The sequence below is a fragment of the Salminus brasiliensis genome, chromosome 4, assembly GCF_030463535.1.
Source record: "Salminus brasiliensis chromosome 4, fSalBra1.hap2, whole genome shotgun sequence".
In the NCBI taxonomy this organism is placed as follows: Eukaryota; Metazoa; Chordata; class Actinopteri; order Characiformes; family Bryconidae; genus Salminus; species Salminus brasiliensis.
The window spans coordinates 29,960,875-29,986,985 of NC_132881.1; the positions used below are offsets into that span (position 1 = coordinate 29,960,875).

General features: G+C 41.6%; 2 protein-coding genes across 5 annotated transcripts; one reads left to right on the forward strand and one right to left on the reverse strand.

The window, feature by feature from the left end:
• The first annotated feature begins 563 nt into the window (after positions 1 to 563).
• ninl (ninein-like) lies at positions 564 to 22,768 on the forward strand. Of its 4 annotated transcripts, none has more exons than XM_072677950.1 (28): positions 564 to 751; positions 1,595 to 1,806; positions 1,925 to 2,021; positions 4,073 to 4,272; positions 8,479 to 8,545; positions 9,232 to 9,419; positions 9,967 to 10,122; positions 10,995 to 11,162; positions 11,768 to 11,904; positions 12,150 to 12,290; positions 12,380 to 12,554; positions 12,917 to 13,027; positions 13,115 to 13,204; positions 14,388 to 14,535; positions 14,671 to 14,730; positions 14,816 to 14,937; positions 15,372 to 15,730; positions 17,015 to 18,640; positions 19,139 to 19,243; positions 19,343 to 19,412; positions 19,510 to 19,794; positions 19,875 to 19,988; positions 20,068 to 20,214; positions 20,330 to 20,479; positions 20,652 to 20,777; positions 20,861 to 21,070; positions 21,574 to 21,687; positions 21,776 to 22,768. In XM_072677950.1, the coding sequence occupies exons 2-28, from the start codon at positions 1,624 to 1,626 to the stop codon at positions 21,965 to 21,967; spliced, it is 5,541 nt and encodes a 1,846-aa protein (XP_072534051.1). In that variant the 5' UTR covers positions 564 to 751; positions 1,595 to 1,623; the 3' UTR covers positions 21,968 to 22,768. The 4 variants fall into 4 exon arrangements, with proteins under 4 accessions (XP_072534051.1, XP_072534049.1, XP_072534050.1 ...); XM_072677948.1 differs by lacking the exon at positions 564 to 751 and adding an exon at positions 986 to 1,051; XM_072677949.1 differs by lacking the exon at positions 564 to 751 and adding an exon at positions 986 to 1,051 and having other exon boundaries at positions 4,076 to 4,272.
• A 56-nt stretch (positions 22,769 to 22,824) lies between these two features.
• gins1 (GINS complex subunit 1 (Psf1 homolog)) lies at positions 22,825 to 24,743 on the reverse strand. The gene is made up of 7 exons (XM_072676920.1): positions 24,616 to 24,743; positions 24,181 to 24,245; positions 23,946 to 24,044; positions 23,590 to 23,680; positions 23,379 to 23,495; positions 23,071 to 23,145; positions 22,825 to 22,978 (listed from the first exon to the last, which is right to left on the reverse strand). The coding sequence occupies exons 1-7, from the start codon at positions 24,688 to 24,690 to the stop codon at positions 22,910 to 22,912; spliced, it is 591 nt and encodes a 196-aa protein (XP_072533021.1). The 5' UTR covers positions 24,691 to 24,743; the 3' UTR covers positions 22,825 to 22,909.
• Positions 24,744 to 26,111: the final 1,368 nt, after the last annotated feature.

A 26,111-nucleotide genomic window follows, 5' to 3' on the forward strand; every position in this document is an offset into this window, starting at 1 on the left:
GGGCAGTGGTGGCTCAGCGGTCAGAGCTCTGGGCTATTGATGACAAGGCCCTTCACCCTCTCTGCTCCCGGGGCACCACAGCCATGGCTGCCCACCATTGTTGCTGTGTGCTCACAGTCACAGGGAGTGTTTTACTGGTGTGTATGTGTGTGTATTTCACGGCACAAATGTCTTGTCTTGTCTAATTCATTATTATATTTCACACACAGACAGTCATTTCCCTCCTGTGAAGCTTAGCTCCCAGCTCAAGACCAGACCTTTAGCTGGTAGTTGGTTTTAGATGGTCTAAGATGGTCAAAGTGGTAGAAAAGCTGGTGGTAGGTAAGCTGATAAGCCAGCAGGTTAAGCGGGTCAACAGGCTTGGTCATATTGGTTGACTAGCTTGGTCAGGCTGGTCATGCTGAGGCAGGCTGTGCTTGTGATGAGCTCCTTTATTCCCGAGGCAATTCGCTCCAAAAATGAACCGCCTGACCAGCAGGGGCTGCAAAATAGCAAGCCTGTTGCCCGTGTTGTCACACAGGGCATCACTGAAAGAGCGGTAAAGTACCTCCCCGTACCAGCTACTTCTCCACCGAGTGTCCGTCCCGTTAGTGGCTGTCTGTTAGGCGGTAGTAAATGTAATGGGTCTTGGTGGTTCGGGGAAACTGCACTTAGCACTGCTGTCTTCAGAGAGTCATGCGAGCTTAGGATAAGAGAGGACTCTTACCGAGAGGACTTTTCTCCGGAGTGGCGGCGGCGAGCAGTTAAAACGGTAAGCTGAACTCACATTTCACCACTGTGGATACGCTTGCATCCTTTTCTCCACAGGTTTCCACATATTTTCGTCCACTGCTCGTTTGAGAATTTGAGTTAAAGCGACTGCGCTCAGCGCTTAAAGGACGAAGTTTCTCCTTCGTACAGTTGAGCCTTTTGTTTCGCCGTAGTCTCTCCGTTCCCATGGTGAAGCGTTTAGCCCACAGGGAAGATAGATGGCTAGCTAACTAACCTAACGGCCGCAGTCCACTGTGGTGAATGGACACAGCCTGGATTAACCAACAAAGCGACTTTGAAAGTAATATTTCCAGCCATTCAGAGGACATACGTGTTATAAAAACACCCCGCTTTGAGTTTCGTTTCGGGTTTCTCTCTCTCTAATGAAGCTGAAGTTGGTTTCTTTATCGAATTTTCATTTCCACCTTAAATGGTGCAGCGGCTACAGTCTGGCGCCCGGGCTCCTGAATGTGGCTGCTGCGCTGTTTAAGGTGGAACGGAGAGGTCGAACAAGAAGCTGACAGACAGGGAGCCGAGTTAAGCCTCGCTTTCTCTCTTTCTCTCTTACTAATATCGACCATATAAAAACCATGATGAATCCACATTACTATTTAACCATTAGTGGCTAAACCACACTTCAATCTGGGATAAAGCAACCCTTCAGTGTGAATAATGGCAGAGCTAAAGTGCTGTTGGCTGAATAGACAGATACACGTCAATGCAGTGTTGTTGTTTATGGTTATTATATATATATATATATATATATATATATATATATATATATATATATATATATACACACACACACTTATTCCTATCTACAATATACTGCCCTGCTCTACAGATCCAGCTGGTTCTGCAGTATGTGGTGGGATGGATGAGGAAGAGCAGAACCGCTATGTGGCTCAGCTAAAAGAGGAGTTTGATAGCTGTGATACCACAGGCACCGGTTATCTGGACAAAGAAGAGCTTACCGCTCTGTGCCATAAACTGAGTTTGGATGCCCATCTCTCATTACTGCTGGACACGCTTCTTGGACCACAGCATTATGCAAGGGTAAGATACTATTCTTATGTACATGAGTACTCTTACTCTTAATAGACCAAATGAAAAGGAAAATATTACCTGGATGGTGCTTTATAAATATGTTAATACTCTTCTGTTGTGATTCCAGGTGAACTTTGAAGAGTTCAAGGAGGGATTTGTGGCCGTGTTGTCAAGATCATTAGACTTTTCTACATCTGAAGAGGAGAGCAGCTACCTGGAGCCAGGTACACAACCCCACCGTCTAATTCAAATTCCACACTTGGTGTGTGTGCAGGCCAGTGTAGCTCCCATGTCCTTTATTCACCCGTATAAATTTGATTTCCTACTTTAAACCCTAGCTTATATATTGTTTGTGGTGTACAACTGCCACATGTTCCCAATGTCTCATGGTTGTGCTTAGTTGTTGTTGTTAGTTGTTGTTGTTAATGCAAAATGATGTGTGCAAAATATCTCCTTAGCAAAGCCAAAGTCACCTATCTCGCCACTATGCGTAAAAGGGCTACGATAGCTTGACTAACTAAATAGCTGCTTCTTATTTATTACCATGATTCATGAAGTTTGGAAGACAGAATATGTTGAATTAGTTTCTTCACACCTGTGGAATATCTGCTGCTTTTATTACATCCTTTAAATTCATCTATCTCAAATAGAGTGGTGGTTAAATATGCCCTCAGTATATTTAGTATATATATTGAAGTCATTAAGTCATTACTCAAAAAAATTCATATTATACATATTTATATTATAACACATAAAACATACTTATTTTGTACAACGCTGGTATGTGCGTAGGTCTACATGACACTGACCAAATACAAAATTGTATAGGTGGGCAATATGCCAGTATTTCACTGGCATCACAATTCATTGTGATAAACAATGTGCATTGTACAGTTTAATTTGATGTAGTGAAGCAAATAAAATGAATAAAAAGTACTAGTATGTATTGATAGCAAAATTACAATGCAGTGTAATAGTTTTGCTTAATTGGCCACTCCTGACATTTTTTACTGCCTGCTGCAATATGCCATTTACAGCATTTCACAACTTGCAGTTTATTCATGTTACAGAGGTGAGTGAAAGTAGTGTTTGGAGTCTTGCCAGAGAATTATTATAGCAGGGTGTTTGCCCATGGAGATTGTATAGCATGGTGTGTTTGCATGGGGAATTAAACCCCTAGTCTGCCATAGTTAGGGCAGTGGTAAGACTCAATACAGTATACCAGGCGTCATCTTGGTATGACTTGCAGAATACTAAAAACACATTGGTGAATATTTAATGTGACATGGATACAGATAGGCTTGCATTATTTTTGACTAAATAACGTGCATTTGTTGGATCATGTGAATAACTTTACTCATCCATATTCAGACATATTAAATGTCTGTGACTGGTCAGGGTGCCCACAGCACCCAATTAACCATTTAGTTTATTGGTTAAATGACTTGGAGATCCTGGTATTTTAAAGGCTGATTCTGTGATGTGAAGTAATTCAGCTTTGTATGGAATTCAGTCCTGCATTTTTACTAACAGTTGCTGGTCTGTCGCTTCTGCATTTTATGGAATCATTTACTGTAATTGCTCTATTGGGAAGGAGCAGGCAGAGGGTCTATTTGCATCCGCTAAGCGACTGTAATGACTACTCTGAGCTCTGAGGTATGCTTTGATTTGGGTGGGGAATGTAGATGCTGAGATTTAAATTCATTTGTCCTCATTGACTATTTACTATGGACTGTGGAAATGAATGGCCATTTGAAAATGAGCTGATGCAGCAAACGCAGACTGAAGACCCACCTCTTTAGAGAATACTTGGACGAATAGAGTACTATGGTCACCTTATTGTCTTGTGTTTAGAAGTGTCTAAGCTTAAAGGTATCTTTGAACTATTAGTCTATTATAAGGTTTTTCTTTGGTAAACAGCAAAATACTTTAAGTCGCTCTGGATAAGAGTGTCTGCTAAATGCCATAAATGTAAATGTAAATATTAAATGTACCTACATCATATCTGCTGTATTTTCTGTACTTCAGTTTTGATTACTTTAGTCCTGGAATGGAACACAGATGGTGAACCGGTGATCAGGGGCTTTGGGATGTTTCCCTCAGGGTTTCATTTCCTTTTTGATGCAGTTTCTATCCTATAAGCTGCAACAGGTTCCAGAAAAGGAGCTTGACAGTGATAAGCCTTTTTAAGTCTGCATTTATTGACAGAAGTATTTCTGTTTATCTTGCATTTCACTTTATCTTAATTGTCATTGTTGTTTTTTTTTGCCCTTAGCAGTCCCAGAAGAGGTGAAGCCAAAGTTTGTAAAGGGGACCAAGCGGTATGGTCGCAGGTCACGGCCTGACAAAACAGGCTCAGTTCTGACAGCGGACTCGGAGGACTCGCCTCCATTCGGGGCGGACCAGGATGAAGCTCCATCTACAGGTGTGAGGAGGGCAAAGCTCAGGCGGTCCACCTCGCTGGAGAGCGTAGAGGTAATATCCAAATGAAAAGGCATTTGAGATTTTTCATGTCATTCCCACTCAAGACTGCACACACACTCACAGCTCTGCACGTTCTTAACATATTCAGACAGGTTTTGAAAACAGCTCAATGCCAGAGCCTTTGTTGGCCACTGCTCAGTGTTTCTTTTAGTGCTGTTTATACTTGCATAGTGTGGTTAGTGCACAGAGTACCTGAGCCACTGACTGACTACAGCTCTAAAAGTTTAAGCCCAGCTGCTCTCCACTCAGGAAGTGCGGCAGCTCGGAATGTGCAAGTGGCTGCCTTTTCTGCACCCCCACCTCCACCAGCCTCAGTGTTCCTTTTGGCTGGTGATCAAAGGGTGGTTCGATTCACTTTTTCACTCCCCTTGTATAGTTTTTGAGTGGTAGTAATTTACTGTGGCCCACGGTTGTGTAGAGAAACGCTGTTTGTGGAAACCTCTGGCGCACCCTGAGGGCCTGTGTTTGTATTTCTGGAATGATTTCGTTTTCCCATGATTGTGCAGACAAAAGCAGTTAGTGAAAACCCATCCTGCACCCTGAGGAACTGTGTCTTACTCCTGAGTTGTGTTTTTCATGTGGCCACCCTTCACTATTCAGAGAAACACCTGTTTGTGGAAACCTATGATGAGCCCATGAATTAGACCTGATATCTTTTGTTCTGGGCCTGGTAGCTTTTGTTTTTCCCCCACTTTCAGATGAGCTATCATATTGTCCTAACACTAAAGAAAAAGAGCCATGTTTGCGGTTGCCACTGCTAATCTTTTACTGTATCAGTCTCATTGTTTCAAAACCATCCATGTCAATGTATGAGGGGGAAGGGAAGCACACCACTGCTAAATGCATTGTTCTGGGTGTTAAGAGACATTCCTAAACCAACGGTGGTTGTTGGGCTTCTTCTCTCGTGGAAAAAAGGTCATGGCTAGAGGGATCTCTTATCAGACCCCCCGCTATGACTTTAGGCAGAGAGAAGTCAGTCACATTACAGTCCATGCTGAGTTTATGTTGGCAGGCAACACCATTGCCTGGTGTTTATAATAGCCTTTGCCAGGCTTCATTTGAGCCAGTGTGCGTTTTAGTGCCTGTATGGCTGTGTGTCAGCTGTAGTGATTTGGCTGGATGCGTTTAGCTGGGATTACAGGTCTTCTTTAGTTGGTTTGGGTGGAGACAAGGGCGAGAGCTCATGTTAGTCTTAAGCGGAGCAGAAGTGGCCTGCATTACTCTGGGCAGCGCACAGGCCAAGCAAGAGCAGGGTTTGGCTGTAATTGCGTCTACTGCTTCTTCTCTCGTTTTAGAAACACATAGTTGCATACCAGATTTTCTCCCTCACTCGCTCATCCATTTGAAATATTTAGGGCTTTTATGTAACCCAGCAGGCACGCGCTTTCCTACAGCTGGAGAGATTACATGGTTTTTAAGCCACTTTCTCCTCTGTATGACATGGCAAATCTTGTCAATCTATATATTACTCTACAGAAATCAGAGCAACTCAAGCCATAAACCTTTTTTTTAAACAGTCCAGAAATTAAACCATTATGTAAAGAGCTTTAAGCCCCCTGCTGATTCCTTCGTTTTATTCCCAGAGGGCTTGAATTGAGTGTAAATTGGTTAGGCTGTGTTATTTAATGGTCAGAGAAACATGCAAAATGACCAAAGTAGTAGACTAAATTGCTGTGGGGGAAGGGGGTCATTCCTGCTGCAGCTCTGATCACAGATTTCATATCCTCCTGGAATGTTCATGAGAGCAGCAGCTCTTGTTATGTAAATAATTGAACTGGCACTGATGAATTTTTTACATCGACCTTTGCAGCATTTAATGTTGCATTGCATAACATGCGTTGTTCCAAGTATGACGTAGCATGTTACGTTCTGCCCACCAGAATGTCTGTACCACTGCCCCACATATGTATAATGCACATATCTGATGAATTTCATATTTTTTTGTGTCAAACAAGACATCTTTGGTTTATTTCAATCTCACTATTTTTTTTTACTCAGCAAATTACATTTGGTCAAAAGGGCAGAAAATTAGGTCACCCCACACTGTGTACATGCTTCTTTATGTAGAAGTTATGGGGATTTAGAGCACGACAAGCTTTCTGACTATAATCTCTTCTTAGAAACACAGAGGGAAATAGAGAGTGTGATTAAGAGGGGGGGGGGGGGGGTGGGTTGGGGGCAGAGAGATACAGAAGAGTGAGAACCAGAGAGTGTGTACAAACAGACAAAGCGCTCTGTCTTTTCTGCTGAAAAGCTGTTTGTGGGCAGTTATGTAATGTTGGTCAATACCTAAAGCTGATGAAAATTGATTGTGGCTTCTTCCATATTCAGCAGCCTGTGTTTAATCACTTGTTGCTTGTGGCCAAACTGTGACCCATGTTTAGCAAGACTGATTTTATCAGTGTGTTCTGTTCAGAATATCTCCTTCAGCTGATTCTTTAACACAGCGATTGAATAATACAGTTGCTTACTTGGCCTTTACTTATTTGGCCTTCATGCTTGAATGCAATTTTGTGGTCATTTGCAAAAAAATATCTTCCTTTTCTAAGATTTCATGCACGCATTATATTAACTGCATAACCTTTCAAAAATCCACTAAAATAAAGGCCAATAAGAGACAAAAGTGACATTTAGTTTTATATTTGTAATGATAGCTGGTTTCTGCATTAGAATGTCCCAGAAATCCACCCCAAAGCATATACGAGTTTCCCCCACCTTCAAGATTCACCATTAACCATATACTATACAGAATCAACACCACAGAAAGTATTTTCCTACTGTGAAACTGGACTGGAATCTATTGTGGCACCACCAGAAGAGTACAGGCACATTTTAAACACTTGGGATAGGCATGTTTACAACAGACATAGCAATGGCTATGGCTACATTTAGTGTGTGTCTGCATTAGTAGAACATAAACAAACTAAAAAAAAAAAACAGGGTTAAATTGAGTTTTAGATCTTAACTTTAATTCCATCACCTGAATGTTTGCGTTTGTACACGCCAAGAATAACGAATAATGTTTATTTCACAGAGTGCGATACACATACGAGAGGCGGAAGCTGTTTCTATTTGTCCTGCAGGGGAATACAAGCTACGCATGGCTTAATTGTCTGTGTATTGCTTAAATAAGCTTTCTGTAATTGAGCTTAGATTTTTTTTTTATTAGCTGTTATAGACCACATTCTTATTTGCATGTTTAGATTTTGTTAGCTAGCTGTTTTGTTTACAAAATCATGTGGCAAGTAACTTTTTGTTGTGGAATATAACTAAAGCTGTAGTTTCAGCTCCAGTGGCTTCCAATATAGGGGTTTGTTGATATGTTTATTGGCCTAAATTGTACAATTGTCGAGAATACTGCATTTGTACGGTTTCTGCCTAGAAGCTGCTGGAATTGACCCCCAAAAAATTATTTTGGTGCTTGGCGCACGCATTACCTCTGTGGTGCCTCATGTTGCTGGTGTGAAAGGCTTTTTTGACTAATATAGGTGTCCTGATGTGGATCGTCAATTTGAGCGTTTGCCGTAAATAGTCTTAAAAAGAGCAGCTGAAATGCACCCAAGTACACCTTTTTTCGTTGAGAAACTGTACCTTAAATATTGACAATTGACATTTGTCAATTTATGACATTTATGTTGTTTATACCAACAACAGAAAACCAACAGCAAAGTCCATGCTTTATTTAACCTTGTAAGGTCATTCAAACAGAACTGGAAAAAAGGATCTCAGTGATGGCCGTCATAGCGTTAAAAATCAAGTTTGTCAGGAGAGCTGTTAAGTAATTTTTGGCCAACACTCGGGACGGTTTCTTATGTAAGCCATAATACGTCATTAGAGCTGAAGCCACACTCAGGAATGAGGCCATAAGCCCGTAGTGTGAGGCTGCAGGGCCCTTTTGCTGAAGAGATGTGCCACCTCGTTCTAAAGCTTGAAGCCACAGTCTGCCAGTTGTTCCTGCTCGTTGTAGCACAAGTAATGTTGGCGGCTTGGAATTCCTTATGGTCATTGTTTAGTCTGCCATTACTGCTGTAGTACTTCATGTCACTGCACGCTTTTCTGCTTATGACCATAGACAAACTCATAAAGCCCACACAACAATTCAGCATTGTGCTGTGGCACCAAAACATAACTTATTTACATAGCAGGCAAGGCTTTCATAATCTGTGTAATCTCAACTGTCAGATGTATCTCTTTCAGAGTCTGAAGTCTGATGAAGACACAGGAAGCAACAAGGAGTCCATTCAACACTCTTTTGAGGCACAAGGTAATTGTTAACTTCAGGGCTGTCTTGATTAATGGGAAATTTCACCAATTTGCACAATATCGGCATAATACAATCACTGAGATGTAAACGGAGTTGTCTGATGTGTACTGTAGAGATACTAAAAAGGTTTCCTTTGGAGTCATTTTACTTAAGAACATCTTTCATAAACTCCTCCACCACGTATAAAAGGCTTATTGTAAAACTACTGCAATACACTGCATTAGGCATTAGGCAGCAAATTAAGAGGCTTGTGTGGAATTCTGGATTAAACTTAAATTATAAAAAATATACTGCAAGAACTAAAATGTATCATATATTATGTATATGCAGCTCATTCGCACTTGTAACAAACTGATTGTTTATTATATAGTATATTGTCACTGTCACACAAAAAACACAAAACCATATCTCAATATTTGAGATATTTAACTTTTTGGCAGATCGCATAAAAAAAGTTTCCACCATGAATGGACCAATAGAAATGCTCCAAAATTACATGGTATAAAATGTTATGCTAAGTTTAATTGTAATTTAAGTTTTTTTTGCCATTTTATGGAACTGCGACGATACGATGTGTGTGCATGCAGTGACTGTTCTTGCAGTATGTCTAATGTTTAATGACATTTTTCTCTGAAACACTGAAAACACTAGGGAGAACTCTGAAATGCAATGTTTGTGTGCTGCAGGTCAGTTAAAGCGCTGGAAGCCAGACAGTCTAGGAAATCCCACGTACACTGGTCCATGCCAGGAAGTGACAGATGGGCAGGTGAAGGCAGTGTGGGAGGAGCTGGGGGTCGGTTCTGGTGGCTCACTGAACCGCCAGGAGTTATCACTGGTCTGTGACCACATCGGCCTCAAGGATCTACAGTCTGAGGTACAGTCATACAAAACAAGCCATTTCCAGTATGGTGGTTGGCACTCACTTCGATGACACAAGAGAGGGGGGGGGTGTTCATCTTGTTCTTCTTGGGGCTCATTCATAAATGGATTAACATAGGGGTTTCCTTTGCTCCTCATTCTACTCAAAACTATAATTTGGGGGAATTTCCCCATAAAGCCACATCCCAAGTAAGAGGGGACTTCCAGTTCATTTTTGTGGGAAGAGAACCCAAGTGTTACTGTGCTTCAACTGTTGATTTTACTCTTTTGAGGGGCCTTAGTTGAGGTATAGACCCCAGCCAACATCTCCCGCAAAACATACAAAATGTTTCAAGGCCACTGCATTCCTGCATTCTTCTACTGTATTGCTCTACACATGACTTCTATTAAAATATGCTGTTCAAAAGTTCAAAATGTAATTTTGTCTGCAGTAACAAAAGAAATGAGGCAGATAGACCCCATCAGTTTATTGTTGATTTCTTGTTGTTGTTTGCTGTTTATGTGAAAGTCTTTCTTAACCATTGGAATGGCTCTGTATACAGGAGCTGGATGCTCTCTTCAAAAAACTGGACAAAGACCAGGATGGGAAGGTGAGCCTTAGTGAGTTCCAGAAAGGTCTGTTCAGACATGGAGACTTACCTGCACCCACTGCTGCATCCACCCCTGTCCGTCCTACCACTCAGAGAGCTTTTTCACAGGTGAGCAAACCCAGTGCCAATGTTTGTACTCTTTTTAAAATAGGAATAATAGGAAACTAAGAAACCTTCCCTATGTATTTCAGGGGCCATGTCTGTATTTTCAGACAGGCAGAAAACACAGGCAGCTAACTACTTACCTGTCTGCCAAAAGGACTGTTTAAACAGCTCCAATTTCAGGCCAAATAACTGAGGTCAGCAGACGCTGGAAGTAATTAAGCTAACTGGGAGGTGGGGCTTCCTCTGTTTTCCAGCCCTCTGAAAGTAACAAGGGATTGACTTCTACAACTGAAGTAATGTAGAGTATTGGCAAAATGTACTGTGCTTCAGGGCTCTTACCTGGCTTGAGTTTAATAACGTGGGGATTTCAAGACAACATTGAGTCTTTTGGAGATGACACTCTAGACTCCCATGAGGTGATTCTCTAACATCATCATACACTTTCATGAGGAGGTTTTATTTTTATTTTTCATTCCAGCCTTGGTCTACTTCTAAATAAAACTAAACTAGTTCTGAATTTAGAACTAGTGTATATGTCAGTTGAGCAGACAGAATAAAAGTAGGTTAAAAGTACAGGCTGCACTCTCAGTGTTGTAATATGAATGTATTGCTTTGCTGCTGAAATTAGGCTAAGCCAGCTTAAAGGTTACAACACCAGAGAGCTTTGGATTATTAGTGCTCTGACTGTGAAATTATTTTATTTACCATTGAGATTCCATGGCTTTATCCAGGCTCGCATTGTCCAGTGTTAGATGGTGGTGTGGGAGTGAATAGTCAGAGCATATTTTTTTCACTGATTCTATTCACTGGGTTGGATCAGTGAAAGCATGCTGCTTTAGTTTCTGTTTGTCATGTCCTTCCCTGTGCTCTCTCAGGCTCTCGAGGAGCGAGTGGGCCGCTCCACCTCGCCCTCGCTGCTGTCGGCTACGGTAGGCCAGAGGCTGCTGACCCGGCTGGATGACGGCTCGGGCTGCACTAGCCCAGAGAGCGTTGTTGCTCTGTGGACCGAGGAAGGAATCCGCAACAGCAGGGATATCCTACAGGTCAGCACTGGATAATTTTTCGCAAAGTGAGCAGAATCTGTGTGTACAGCAGAGATGAGAAAGAATTTAACTGAATTTGCTGGAACTGAAGGTACTGTTTTTAGTCTTAAAACTCTTTCTCCTGACCCTGTCTGGGGATTGGCTTCTATGAATGCAAGCCGACATTTCATACTTATGAAGTAGGATCACAATTTAAACGCTTGTTGATGCCAAGTACTGTTCCACATGCAGTCAGGAACAACAGCCTGGGTAACATTACCTCATCTTGTCAAAGATAACAACTAGCCTTTCTAGTTGTAAGGTCTGTTTGGACCTAGATCTCTTGATTTGGATGAGGATCCATGCAAAGTATTCTCATTTATTGTGGGGATCTTTTGACTGATGCTCTAGAGGTCATGTGGGTAACCATAATATTGGTTGTTGTCATTTTATTTAGCAAATTTTTCTCTTGATCTTAATCTTTTGGTCTATGCTGTCTTCAGGCAATTGCTATTCATACTCTGTGTTCTCAGTGTTCTTATAATGCATGAAAACCTAAAACAAATGATCATTGTTCTTATTAGCCATGTATCATTAATGCATTGTTTTCTAAAACTCCTCTGCAGACTCTGGACTTCTCCTTGGAAGAGCGGCTGAGCCTTGCTGAGCTCACGTTAGCTTTGGACAATGAACTGCTGGTCAGTGGCAATGGCATCCACCAGGCTGCCCTCATCTCCTACAAGGATGAAATCCAGTTTCTACAGTAGGTTTTTGAGATCAGTAGGATTTATGATCTTGGTCGGCAAAACAGCTTGTGGTGTCAATGAACATTCATTTTAAATGAGGTGTTGGTCTCCATCTAGTGGTGTTGTGCAGCTTGTGTTTTTCTTTGCCAAGTACAAAAATCTGCACTGTAACGGTATAAACAGTAATGGCTGCTGTTTCCTGCTTGAGTAAAAATGACAAGACATCTGGGAATGACATGGTTTTTATTTGTCTCTATTTTAGGGTGTTGGCAAACCAGGCCTGTCAGGAGAGGGATAAAGCTAAGGCTGACTTGGACATGGCAGACCGACGCAACCTACAGCTGGTCAGAGAGATTGATGACCGTCATGCCACCATAGAGTCACTTAATGAGTCTAAAATCAAGTAAGCCTCTCATACAAGTTAAGATTGAAGTTGCATTTTAAACAGCTTATAACAGTAAGAACAAACATATCCCATTCTTCTTGGTGCAGGGATTTGGAACAAGACTTCAGGGATAAGCTGACTGCTCTGAGGAGTGAGACAGATCAGGAGAATGAGGTGCTGCTCCAGCAGATGGAGAGGGAGAGTGCCAAGCTGAGGGATGAAGTAGAACTACTCAAGACCCAAGAAGCCACTTTGCAGGAAGAAGCCACCACTGCCATTAAGGTGACCACAGCACATTATAACTTTAGCCACATCCCTTCTGTTTTCCTCTACAAAGCAGCAGTTTCCAACGCTTATACTGCAACGCTTAGACCATGCGCTTATAAAAAACATATTTTCTTGTACCCTATAAACTCTTTAGAGGGAGACAGAGAGAACTGCAACTCTGCAACCAGAAAATGCATGATAACTGTTGCTATACCAGGCAAATCTCCATAAACCACAAATTTTCAGTGAATATTGTCTTACACCCCTGCATAATGTTCTGGTTCCCTTGTGAACACTCCTCAGAAGGGAGAGCTGTGGTGTATGTTTCTGTCAGCAGTGTGGTGTCAGGTTAAGTAACCACTGATCTGTCGTTACAGGAGAACAGTCGTTTGGAAGAGGAGCTGTGTGCTCTGAAGGGGAAGCTTTCTGAATCAGAACGCACCGTCTCTAAATTAAAGCAGGATCTAGACCATGTGCTACAAGACAAGGTCAGGAAGTTTTGTGTATGGTTCCTCTGAAATGTTTGGAGTGGGGATTATGGCATGTGTTTGAACTGTATTTGATATGATTGACAGTACGGTGGCTTAGATCCAAACAACGCAGGACTGCTGAGCCAGGAGGAGCGTCTTTCAGGAATCATTAAGGAGTATGAACTTCAGTGCAGGGTGAGCATCTCTTGGGGTGTTAATTGTTTTAGTTACCTCTATTTAGTGTTGTCACATTGGAAGAGGAGACAATGGCATTTAGTGAAAAGTAAAACATGTCCTAGTCAGTAAATAATGGTTCTGAATACTTATTTTCAGGGCTGCACAATGATCTCAGAATCATATCGGCATCAGCAGATATTTGCTTAAACAAAGTACAAGTGTTCAGATCTGACCGATATTTTAAACTCATATTTGATGTGTTAACTCCCAGAGAGCAAGACTGTTTAGATTACACTGCATTACTGTGCTAAAATAGAATTCATTTTACTGTATTTGTTAAAATGTTGTGTATTGGAATCAGCCCACAGTTTCCATATTTAGTGCATTCCTGCTTTTTACTTTTTTCTCTCTAATTTTATTTAAAACTTTTATAATTTTAGTCTTAGGCATAAGGCTAACATGTGGTACAAAGACTAGCAAGGTAACCTTGACCTGCTCCTCACATGAAGCCAATTACTGCATGTATTTAAACTGCCACTAATGTAACATTATTGGCCAGCTGAACTCACTTTCTTGATGACAGGGCCAATGCATTTATATTTTATTTACCTTAAAATGCTGTGTGGAGTCATCACTTTTAGGTTTCTTCAAGGATTCATTAATTGTAATTTTGTTGGGATGCACCGTTGTGGGAATTCTGGGCTGCCAATGTTGTCCTATTTATATAACATAATTTTTATGTAGGTACAATACATAATACACACAGTACATAAACATTTAATGAAACGTATCACCTGTAGAAGCATTATGAAGAAATATAACATGTTGTAGATGGTTTCAAATATTATCAGCAGGTAACTGGAAAATGGTTAAATGAATAAACTGCAGATTCTGGAGCACAATAAATGTCTTCAAATATTGTTTTGCAATATCAGCCAAATCTAATAATCTATCAGGATGCTGATCTAGAAGGTTAGATTTGACTAATATTTCACATTTTGTGTGCTCTGACAGAGTGTTTAGGTGGCATGATGCTACTGTGCAAATAGATCTGCATAGCATGCATGTTTGTTTGTTTTCTGTTTTTTAGCTTTTTGCTGATAACGATTCCAAAAATCATTGTGATTCTAGTTGTAGATAGTTTCACTAGCAGGCTGGTGTTATCATACCAATGTATGACTGGAAGTGTATTGTGCAACAGGAGTTGCAGGACAGGAATGACGAGTTGAGGTCCGAACTAGAAGTACTGAAGTGTCAAAGCTCAGGAAGGAGAAGCAGACGATCTAGGGACAGCTTCTCCACTCTCACCTGGTCCAGCCGCAGAGCACTGACCACTGAATCTGATTCAGGTACATTTTAGAGTAAATAGCATTTCTAGCATTAGGAAATTGAGTTTTTGGTAATCAGATGTTATGATTAAATGGCACTTATTGCGTGTTTGCCAGCTGGGACCAAACTGTTCTTTCTGTCTGTTTACCTTATAGATGACCCTGAAATGAAGAGAGTCACATCTCCTCCAGTCAAGAAAAGCTCTGACAAGAACGGTAAGCTATGCTAAGGCATCAGATTAGTCGTATCTAACAAAGACTAGAGATGTCTTAAACAATGCTATTTTTGATGTGTTGACAGCCTTGGGTTCCTTGGAAAGTTTGGCTCCAACAGTGAGCATTGAGACAGAGCTGGTGATGGAGCAGCTAAAGGAGAGATATGAACAACAGGTCCAGGATTTGAAGATCCAGCTGGAGACCAAGGTACACAGACAAAAAAAGAAATATAGCTTTTACAACATGAACCAAAATGTTGTGTCCTTAGAAAGAAGAAAAATGGTAGTAAATACAAAATATAGGCAATCATTGTCAAAATATCTCTAAAGTCTAAAGTGCCAATTAAGTCTGTGCAAACTGCGTGACTAAATTTTGTGAATTAGTCACGCAGTTTTGCCATTTGCCTCGAAAGTTATTAAGTAACCTTAAAAGTTTAGTTTTTTTTGTGGACAGTGGGTGAGACCTATAAGAATGGGCAACATTGAAAGACAATATCCAGGCTGCAAGGTGTGACACACAGTTAGTGCCCTCACACCTTCAGTACAAAATTAACCAAGTACATTTCAGACTACAAACATCAAGCATCAGCTGTTACATTTCACTGAAATAAGGCCTGAATTTTACTGAAATTTTCTTAATAGGTAAATTTCTATGAGCGGACCATAGAGCTGATGAAACAGAATATGGAGGTTGAGCGGAAAGAGATTGCACAGGGCTACAAGATGGAAATCAGCGAGCTGGAGGAGCAGAAGGCCCTGGCAGAGGGACGACTGGAGCAGCTACGTCAGACTGTGGAGAGGCTAGAGGGGGAATTAAGGGTTAAAGGTGACTGCGTGGCCTGGGGGCCTGAGCAGGAGCGACGGGCTCAGCGGGAACAGGCAGAACTGGAGCAGAACTACGCCCGTGAGATCAGCAACATCGTCCATCGGCTCACCTCAGAGAAGGACCAACTGGAGGCTGAGCTTAAGCTGATGATGGATCAGGAAGTGCTGTGTGTTAGGTGGGTGTGTCCTGTGATCTCTTAATCGACAGCTGAATTAAAATCAAAGTAGAAGTGAAATGGAAGAAAATGTGAACTCTAAACAGTTTGATCAGACCAGTTCAAAAACGGTAACAGTCTTAACTCATTATATTTATTTCCCCAAGATTTACAAACATCCAGTCCACTAGTGAAAGCCTTAAAGCTGAAGCTAAAGTAATGACTACCTCGGGAGAAGAGGGTTTCTGAGACAAGCATGCACATCACCACCAGACTCTTGACTACAGGTTGCTATGCAAACCAGGCCTTGGGACCATGGCTTTTTGTGGGTTACTCACATAGCGAGCATTCGTGCATTAGTGAATATTCGTGCCAGGCTAAACCAACCACTAAAAGCATAGCTTTTTCATGAGTCCACCATGAAGGCTCATTTATGCTTCCTTCACGTACGAAACATTTCAAATGTTATAACTTCCAACCATTCTTACCCACATACTCTCATGTGTCCCTTTCATTGGCATGGATGTTGAGCAATACATCCACTTGAGGGCTTTGTAGTCAAAGGCTTCTGAAACAACAAACACTGCGATGGTAAAGAAGGTGGTGATAATGTACTCACTACAAAAAGACAAAGGAGGCATAGGTGTCGTAAAGGTTCCACTGCAGGCTTCCTTTCTGTCAGATTTTCTTTCATATGGCAGAGGTTGTGTGTTGCTATAACTTTGGGCTACACTGCCACCACGATGTCTGCTGGTACTGCTCTATTCTGTCCATATCCATAACTTTTAGAGAATTTAGCAAAAAAATAGCTTTAAAATGACTGGTTTGGATGGAAAATGTCATCCAAAGTTATATACCTGATATTTAGACCTTTAACTTAAAATGCTTTGAATGCAAAACAATGCATTTTCTGATGTCTTTAGCTAGGCAATAAGGTAATATATAATAATAATAATAATAGGTAATATCTATTGCCATGATTGCCATGAATGCTGTAGGTGCATGGTTACTGTGCTGGGTAACGATTTACAATTGACCATTACCATCAGTGATCTCATTAAGCAGCCTTTAAATTTAATTACATTTATTTGTACTTTACTTTGACTTCACTTTTCTAGAACAGATGATCCCACCCCTTTGTATGAAACTCCACATTGTGCATGGCTCCTACCCCAAACAATTTTATTTACATTTCATTTGATAATATTTATTTCCTCAACATGTCTGGTATCTTGGTATCCAGGACAGCTAAACACTGGATGTAGATATTCCTTTATAAAGCTGTAGCATGTTGCTGTGTACCAGGGAGGAAATGGAGCATCAGATATTGCACATCAAGGCTGAGTACAGCGAGGCTCAGTGCAGACTGCAGCTACAACTGCAGGAGCAGACTGAGCAGCACTGCAGGGAGATGGGGACATGGGAGGCTAGAGTGCAGGAGCTGGAGCAGGAGGTGCGCAGGGAGCGTCTCCTCAGCACAGAACGTTTGGGAGAAGAGCAGGCTCGGATCTGCAGCAGCGCTGCTCGGGAGAGGAAGAGACTGGAAGAGCAGCACCAGGAGGAGGTCAGGGAGCTAAAAGAGTGCATCTGCAGGATGCAGACTGAAGCAGAGCTAGAATGTAGAGCTGAGAAAGAGTTGCTCAGTCTCCAGAGGCAACTAGAGGAAAAGCTGGAGGAGATGTGCATCCAGCTGGAGGACAACACCATCTCAATGAAATCGCAGGATGCACTTATTCAGAATTTGACCTCAGAATTGCATGCCAAAGAGAGGGAGATGGACATTAAGAAGGAAGCTGAGCAAAAACTTCTCAATAAAGTAACTCAACTCGAGCATAAGCTTAATTCAGAACGAGAAAGGAAGAGAGGACTTGTTGACCAGATTTCCCGACAAAAGGTAGAAAGTACCAAAGAACAAGAACTTCTCAGCAAGTTGTCACAGCTTGACGAGAGGCATGCAAAAGATGAAGAGCGAGAACAAGAGCTTCTAGATAAACTGAGTCAGCTTGGACAGGAGATGGAGAGCATGAGAACAGAATTTGAGATGATACAAAAGGAAAAGGAAAGAATGCAGGGAAACTACAATAGTCTGTCCTCTGCATTTGTCCAGCAGCAAAGCCAGCTTGAGGAACAAAAAAGAGAACTAGAACATCTTAGAGAAAACCTAGAGGATACACACAAGGCACTGAAAAATAGAGATGAAGACCTATCTAGACAGGCTTGTGAGCTGGATTCTGTGGTGATGCAAAGAGAAAGGCTTGTAGAGGAACTAAGAGCTCAGGACATTGTTTTAAAGGACCTTCAGAAAGAAGTTCAAAGGCTTTCTGAGGACTGGAACCAGTTGAATGAGATGGCCCAAAACTTGCATAATGCCCTTAGCCAGGAGCAGGGCAAGGTTACCCAGCTCCAGACTTGCTTGAACTTGGAACAGGAGGAGAAAAGCCAACTTTTACAGGAGAGAGCCAGTTACTGTCGACTTTCAGACCAGCTTTCGTCCCAGATTGTGGAAATGGAAGCTGAGGCAAACAAGCTCAAAGAGGACCTTGAGGAGCTTAGAGTAGAGGTACAGCACAGGGACAGCCATGTGCTAGAACTTCAGAATCAGCTAGAAGCCAAAGCCAAAGAGATGGACGTGCTCTGGAGCGAGGTACGTCAGAAGATGGACTTATTTCAAAATGTCAGCCATCTCTCTAGTGAGGTGGAACTTCTGACTAGCCTTTTGGAGAACAAGGAAAAGGAGCTGTGCTCTATAAGAGAAGAGGCAGACAACAGCGCCAATCAGCTACAGCAGTCACTGATGGACTCGCAGGTAGATGCTCGGCGGGTGAAGGAGGCATTTGAGCAAGAGAAGAGCCGAATGAAGGAGCAATTGCTGGAGATGGAAAAGCTGGTCGTGGCTCTGGAAACCGTGATGGACCCAGCTAGTCCACACAGGTTTGTGGCACTCGGCGTGGTAGATGAAAAATAAGAGAACAGATTAATCCTCGCCGCCTTGATCACTGTTTTGCTTCTCCGACATGGATGAAAAGAGTTGAATGACCTAGTTGCAAGAGCACTCACCATTCTGTTGTCTATACCGGATTGTGTCATGGAATGAAATTGCATTTAACCCTTCCTACTTGCATTTTGATCTTTCTGACCTCTGTAGCAAGACCTGAATTTTCACTTGCATCCTACTAACTGAAGCTTCCTTGATTTATTGTGCATGATTTTTAGCAATTAATATTTAATACACTTCCTATTGACACTACGTGTGGTGTTGCATCCTCTCACAACTAATTTTGTTTTGCGGACAGTTCTGTTCTTTTATTTTTATTTATTTATTTATTTTAAATAATTTGTGCATTCATGTAATATTACCCTGAAAACTATTTAATGGTTGAGTACGAATTTAATATTAGATATCCTCTTCCTTTCTTCCCCCAACTATAGAGCTCAACTTGATGAGGTTAGTTCTGAAAACAGTGCACTGAAAGAAAGACTGGCAGTTTTGCACCAGGATGTGATGAGGCTTGAGGAGGAAGTCAGCAAAAAGAGGTAAGGAGAGAAGCATATCAGATGAATTCTGCAGAATTATTCTGTAAGTAATTAATTCCCATTTCATTTGAATAAATGGCTTGTTATTAATCCTTTCAGAAAGAAGCTTGAGGAGATGGAGAAAGACTATACAACAATCCGGGAAGAAGTGGAAAGGTTAAACAAAGAGGCAAGAACATTTCCCCATTTACATTTAACTGTGTGATCAAATGTTTTCCATGTAATTACCTGTAAGCATACAACTGTGTTCTCTCTCAATAAAGCAGAACTCTAAGTGTCGAGAGGAAGTGCTGGACCTGAGTGCTCGAAACCTGCAGCTGAGCAATGAGAACGCAGAGTTAAATTCTCGCCTCCATTCTGATCAAGGAGCGGTTCGGACGCTGACCGAAAAGCTTGCACAGGTCTCTCAGGAGCAGGAAGAGGCAGCTCTGGCTGTCAAACAGCTGCAGGAGACCTCTAACCTGCTGGAGAGAGAGAAGCTTCGCCTGCAGGTCAGCAAGCAAGAGGAAAAGCAGCATCTGGAAAGGGAGCTAAAAGCAGTAAAGGAGAAGGTATGGTACATGTTCTCTCAATTTGTTGTTGTAACCATCTTCAACATGTATATGGACATTTAGTATTTTTGCCCTGACAGCTCCACCAACTGACTGACATGGAGTCTGCACTGACCAGCTTTACTCTGAAAAACCAGTCGCTGCAGCAGGACAAGGACCGCTTGTTGAAGGAAGCAGAGGACAGAAACAAGAAGGTGAGGATGTTGCCACTTTTTGGAATTTCCCAAAGCTTCGGGTCATGTTTTTTTTCTGATCCAAGAATCTATATTGCAGCTGGAGACACTTCAGGAGCGTATCACCACTCTTGATACCCAGACAGCACAGCTTCACTCACAACTTTATTCAATGAGCAAGGAAAAAGATGCTCACATCCAGGAGATGTCTTCACACCGCATGCTGCTGAATGAGTCTCAGGAAAAGGTGGGCATATAACTTGAAAGTGAAAGTGGGGATAGAAGTTACTAACATCTGATTGATTGTAATGGGAATCAAAACAATTATCATTTCTCAAACTCCACTACTGCTGTTTTTATAGGTCGTGGAGCTTGAAGCTAGGATGCGTGAGCTTTGTAAAGAGAAGGAGCAACTGCAGGAGAATCTCAGGAGACAAGAGCAGGCAGCAGTCAGTGCTCAGCAGGAAGAGATGAGGGCTGTGAGCATGCACAACCAGGAGCTCTTGGACAAGGTTAGTCATTGCTGCTGTTGATGCTGTTTGTGAGTTTCTGTTTTTTTTTTTTTTTTTTAAAGGCTGACCGTCTCCAACAGTTTGATAGTTTTTGTGATGCAAGAGATTTGACAAGGGTTGTGATGGTGGATTTTGTATAATAGACATTTGTGGTGTTTACTTTTATTTTCAGGTGGCAGCCTCTGAGTCAAAGCTGCAGATGCAGGAGTTGGATATTCAAAGAGTGAAACATGAATGCCTCACTTTAAAGAATAAAAACACAGAGCTGGAGACTGCCAAGCACAGGGCTGAAGAGCAAGTATGGAAAATTTCTGATGTACTCAGGTTTTCTTAATGGTTCAAGCATTTTCACAATAATCCTATTTATTATTCATCATGCAGGCCTTAAGGGCAAACACTGATCTGTCACTGAGCCAGGCCCAGCATGTGCGTGAGGTGCAGCAGCTTCGGGAGCAGGTAGGCACTGGTACCCGAGAGCAACTGGCCCACCTGCAGGCTCAGCTGGCTGAGCAGCAGAGCAGAACACAGCAGCTGGTAGAGCAGCTTCGGTCTCAGGCCCAGCAGGCCAGCACTCAGCTAAACCTCCAGCAGGTAAAGTCACTGTGGTCAGTCCCTCTTTTTTTAGAAGGGGTCTTCAGAATTAAGTCACATTTAGTTTCCACTCATTTTAAAGTGTTTGTACAACTAAAACAGAAGTATTGTGTGAATATTGTTAACTACAGTAAATTCAACATAAACACATGTAACCAAACTAAATTGCTTGTGTTAATCATAAACCTGACCACTCTCTACATATATTCTAGATGTTGTTAGTTATGTTAAATATGGCAGGCATTTAGATATTCTAGACTGTTTCTTGCACCACGCAGTGTCCAGATTTACTGTTATTGTTTCTGTGCAATGTATTTTATATACACATATGTAACATTATTGCTAAATGTGTGGTATGTTCTTACAGGCTTTGCAAAAAGGTATATTTTAATGTCTGTTTTAGCAGGAGTAACCTATAGTCTGCATCAATGTGTCTTAAAGAACTATATATTGACTTAAGATTGCTTTCAGAGTACAAAATGTCATATCTTGTTTACCAACAGGACCAATATGAGAAGGTGATGGAGAACATGCAGGAGCGCATGGAGGAGGTGGAAGCCAAGCTAAAGAGTGTGCGTCTGATGCTACAGGAGAAAGTCAATCAGTTGAAAGAACAGGTAGTCTACATTAATAACACCAGATTTATATGACTAAGGAAGTTAAGGGAGCTACATTACCTAAATCTATTTGTTTCTTTACTTTTAGCTGGCTAAGAACGCCAAGTCAGACCTGCTGCTGAAGGACCTCTATGTTGAGAACTCTCAGCTCATGAAGGCTCTGCAGGTAACAGAGCAGAGACAGAAAAGTGCAGAGAAGAAGTCTTTCCTCCTGGAAGAGAAGGTGGCTGCTCTCAACAAACTCCTGCGCAAAATTGCCCCAGCATCTCTTTCTGCTTAGAATTCCCCTTTACAGTAATGAACTGTGAAATGCCCAGGGTATAGTATGTTTTGTTGAAAGATTGATTAGTCTAAGCAGAAGAAAAAGCATGTCCACAATAAGACTGATCAAACTCAGAAATGAAATCCAATCCTGGACTAAATCTCCATTTCAATGGAGAATCGCCACACAGAATGCTGTGTAGTCCAGGTCTAGGCCTTAACTTGCTTTTATTGTGAAACCTAAGAGCACCCATTATTTAAAGTATTACCCTCACATTACAACTTTGCTAGCTCACTATTTTCAACAATGTACAGAACAATGTGACAGCTGGTTAAAGGCCATAGCAGTTTTGTGTCTATAGAGAAAAGTGGATGGAATTTGTGAAGTGAGTAATAGTGTTTGGGCACGCATTTAAATTGTTAGAGGCAACTGTATTGTATACTGTATATGTAAGCTAGTACATTAACTCTACTGTTGTTCTTTTATTAACTTGTGATAAATGTTATCAAATGAAGGTGGTAAATATTCATGACAAATCAAGAAAAGAATTGCAATACTTGTCTGGTTGTTTTTAGAAGTATCAACCAAAAAGCACAGTATTCAGCAAATGTACAGTTTTGATACACGCTATCCTTAAATTTGCACATTTTCTTTTGTGATGCACTAGTGTACAGTCTACTTTGATGTTTAAGTTATTAAGCATTACCAGTCTTAATGTAAATCTGTGTGCTTTTCACGATTTTTATCAACAAAATGAGAACACCTCATGGAAAGATGTCAGCAGTGAGATGTAGATTATGTTCTTATCACTGTGCAGTTTGACAGTAAAGTTTCACATGGTAAGAAAAAGGTCTTTGTGTTTAATTTTCTTGGATCAAAGATTAAATGCTTTAGATTTGTACAAATACATCAAGAAAACTGCCTCCAAAAGCAGCTTCACAGAACACCTGCACATCTGCGTCAAGACATGACATGTTCCAGGACTCCCTGCCGAATCAGCTGCTCACACTTCCATCGGGGTAGAAAATGCTGTGTGAAGACAAGAGCTGGGTGTAAAAGCAGTATCCAACAGTGCAGAAGAAGCATGTGAAAGACGACATGTTTAGTGTTAGTCCTTATACCTGGCTATTTTTCTTCAAGAGTATAACTGTTCCATCATCTATTTCAAACTCCCCGTGATCTTTCAAACAGCGTACCTGAAGAAAAACATGCAGGAGAGAGGAACCACACTTAGCATCACAAATATGTTTCTTCTATTATATTTACTTCAACCATGGCTCACTGACATTTATAGCATTCGACTGACGCTCTTAACCAAAACAACTTTTGCTTGCACACAAACCTTGTATGTTCATTTAGACATTTTGCACTTTATTTTCTAATGGACCACACCAACTGGCTCATCTTCAATGGCTGTAATGAATCTCACCTCAATATATAGACTCTTGGGGGGTTTCATGTCTTGCGTTATATCCAGCCCTTCGTCTCCACCAAGTGACCTCATATAGGTGGCCAAGGACTTCTTGTACTGATTGAACCACTCCAACTGCAGTTGAAAATAATAAGACATATAACCATATAAGTTCCAAGTCAGGAAAAGCACAATAACATTTATACAATATATTACAACAAAGTCATACCTCTTCAGCACACATGTGGAAACGAATTGTTGTGGGCAACACACTTCCATACTCCCACCTGAGAGCACGGATTCGAAGGAGCCGATCGTAACTGTGGAAGTAGGAGTGTACAAATAGAAGTGAAATGCTTTGATAAATATCTGGTCACAGGAAAGAATGTATAAATTATAAAAAAGGTGATCAGATGGCACGCAAGGTACAGGCAAGCAATGCTAAATGCCAAACATATACATATTTCTAAGAGTTAAACGTCTACTGAAGTGTCCTGTGAGCAGTGTATGTACAGGAGGTAGCTGCAGGTCCTCTGTGGGAGTAGGTCAACAGAGGGGATTCAGGGTTAGAACAGGTCTACTCACAGGTAGGCTGTAATGCAGCGCTGGTTCCTCAGCAAGCAGCAGTGACGAAACTTGATGGTTGGTATGAGCTCACTCTTGCCCTCAGTCTTAGCCTCATTACTTTTAAAAAGGTTAAGAGAGATATGTAGTCAGTGGTCGAGATTGGGTTTATCTGGTCAGATAAGACAACATGAAAATGTGACCGGCTTGGAGATGATCACAGCTGGCAAAGGAAGAAATAAAGCTGATATCTTACACATCAGTTTGGTTCTGCTCATATAAAGCTTTCATTTCTTCAAGCACTTGCCGAATGTTGTCCTCCTGTTGAGAGAAAAGCTGTTTATCATATGTGGGCGTGTAAGATGTGATCATATGTGACCTCTGTGCCCTTAATCTCTGACGAAGCATGAAAAGGCCCAGTTCTCCTACTGGAAACCCTCCAGGAAGCGACCCAGAATCACAGGCACTGCACCAACCTAAAGTTAACGTTCATAAAGAGCTCATAAGACCAGATTTAGTGGCTTACAAGAACCCGCGGCCACATGTAGCTATCACTTTTAACATGAGTATTTTATATTTATGCTTAACTGAATCTTTAGTAGTGTCTGTGTAGCCTGTCTCGCCCCTTCAGATAATCACTACAGCTACAGACGCTGCTAAAAGTGGCTAAGTTAGCGATAAAGATACACACGTTAAAAGCAGGCAACTGGCCATCAGACATCCGCTGAAGCTCTCGGATAAGCTCGACTGCCTTCTCGCAGAACATTATTATCCAGCTATGAACCAACGAACTATATCCCAGAAGCGGAGGGTCTGTTGCTGTTTTATCCGCCTGTGTTCTCCTGCTCTTCCCCTCACACACGATTTTCGCGGCAGAATGCGGTGTTTTGATCACGTGAGCCTTTCAAAAACTACGGAACGTCAAGTGGGACATCCCACAGCCCGGACTTCCAGTGACAGTAAAAGCGTGCTTAAGTTATAAAGACCGATTGGTTCCGCATCAGAACTAAATCACAATAGCTACAAATGTAATGACATTTATAACAGTTTAAGAACCGTTCGAAAATAATTATTTTAAAAATAGTTTACAGCGCCACAAGTATCTCAGGCTGACTCTCTAGAAGTTCACGTGGAAATCTGCATGACCCTTCTTTTGCAGACTTGATGAATCTTCTTGTTAATGCACATGTTCAGTCTGGAGAAGGTGACCAACAGGCACATCCTTCAGCTGCCGGCACACCAATCAGCACATCTAACAACAGCGGGCACACTACCAGGCACATCTTAAAGCAGCCGGCACACCACCAGGCACATCCTTCAGCAGCCGGCACACCAATCAGCACATTTAACAACAGCGGGCACACTATCAGGCACATCTTAAAGCAGCCGGCACACCACCAGGCACATCCTTCAGCAGCCGGCACACCAATCAGCACATCTAACAACAGCGGGCACACTATCAGGCACATCTTAAAGCAGCCGGCACACCACCAGGCACATCCTTCAGCTGCCGGCACACCAATCAGCACATCTAACAACAGCGGGCACACCAACCGGCACACCTTAAAGCAGCCGGCACACCACCAGGCACATCCTTCAGCTGCCGGCACACCAATCAGCACATCTAACAACAGCGGGCAAACCAACCGGCACACCTTAAAGCAGCCGGCACTTTTGACATAAAGTAAATCTGGCAGCTTTTCAATTTTGTGATGGATATAAACAAACAAACAAAAATTGGTTCAATTGAAAGTGAAGGATTTTTATTGTTCTGTACAGATTTGAAGATGTTTTGAGAAGCTTAGTCAGTGTAGAATTCTCCACATTAGAAGTGACAGTTATGGATACGTCTATCAACAGGTTAAAGCACAAAGAGGCGAAAATATAATTTATATAAAATTAACTTTTTCCATTCTAAGTTTTCCATTGTTTGGCATTGTCTGGCACTGTGCACACGGAATGCGTAAATCCTTACCAGACGGGTAAAAACGCAGGGGAAGCTTAAAAAACGCACAAGGCGCACTAAAAAGAACTTTGGTTTATATTCTGCTCAGATCCCTTCTTAAATTCCTTGTATCTCCGTTTTTCACGTTTTGATATAATGTGAATCAGTTGTCCTTTTTTATTCATTTTTAATAATTTCATGAACCGACCAACAGAAAAGTTTCAAAATGATAGTTTTTACAT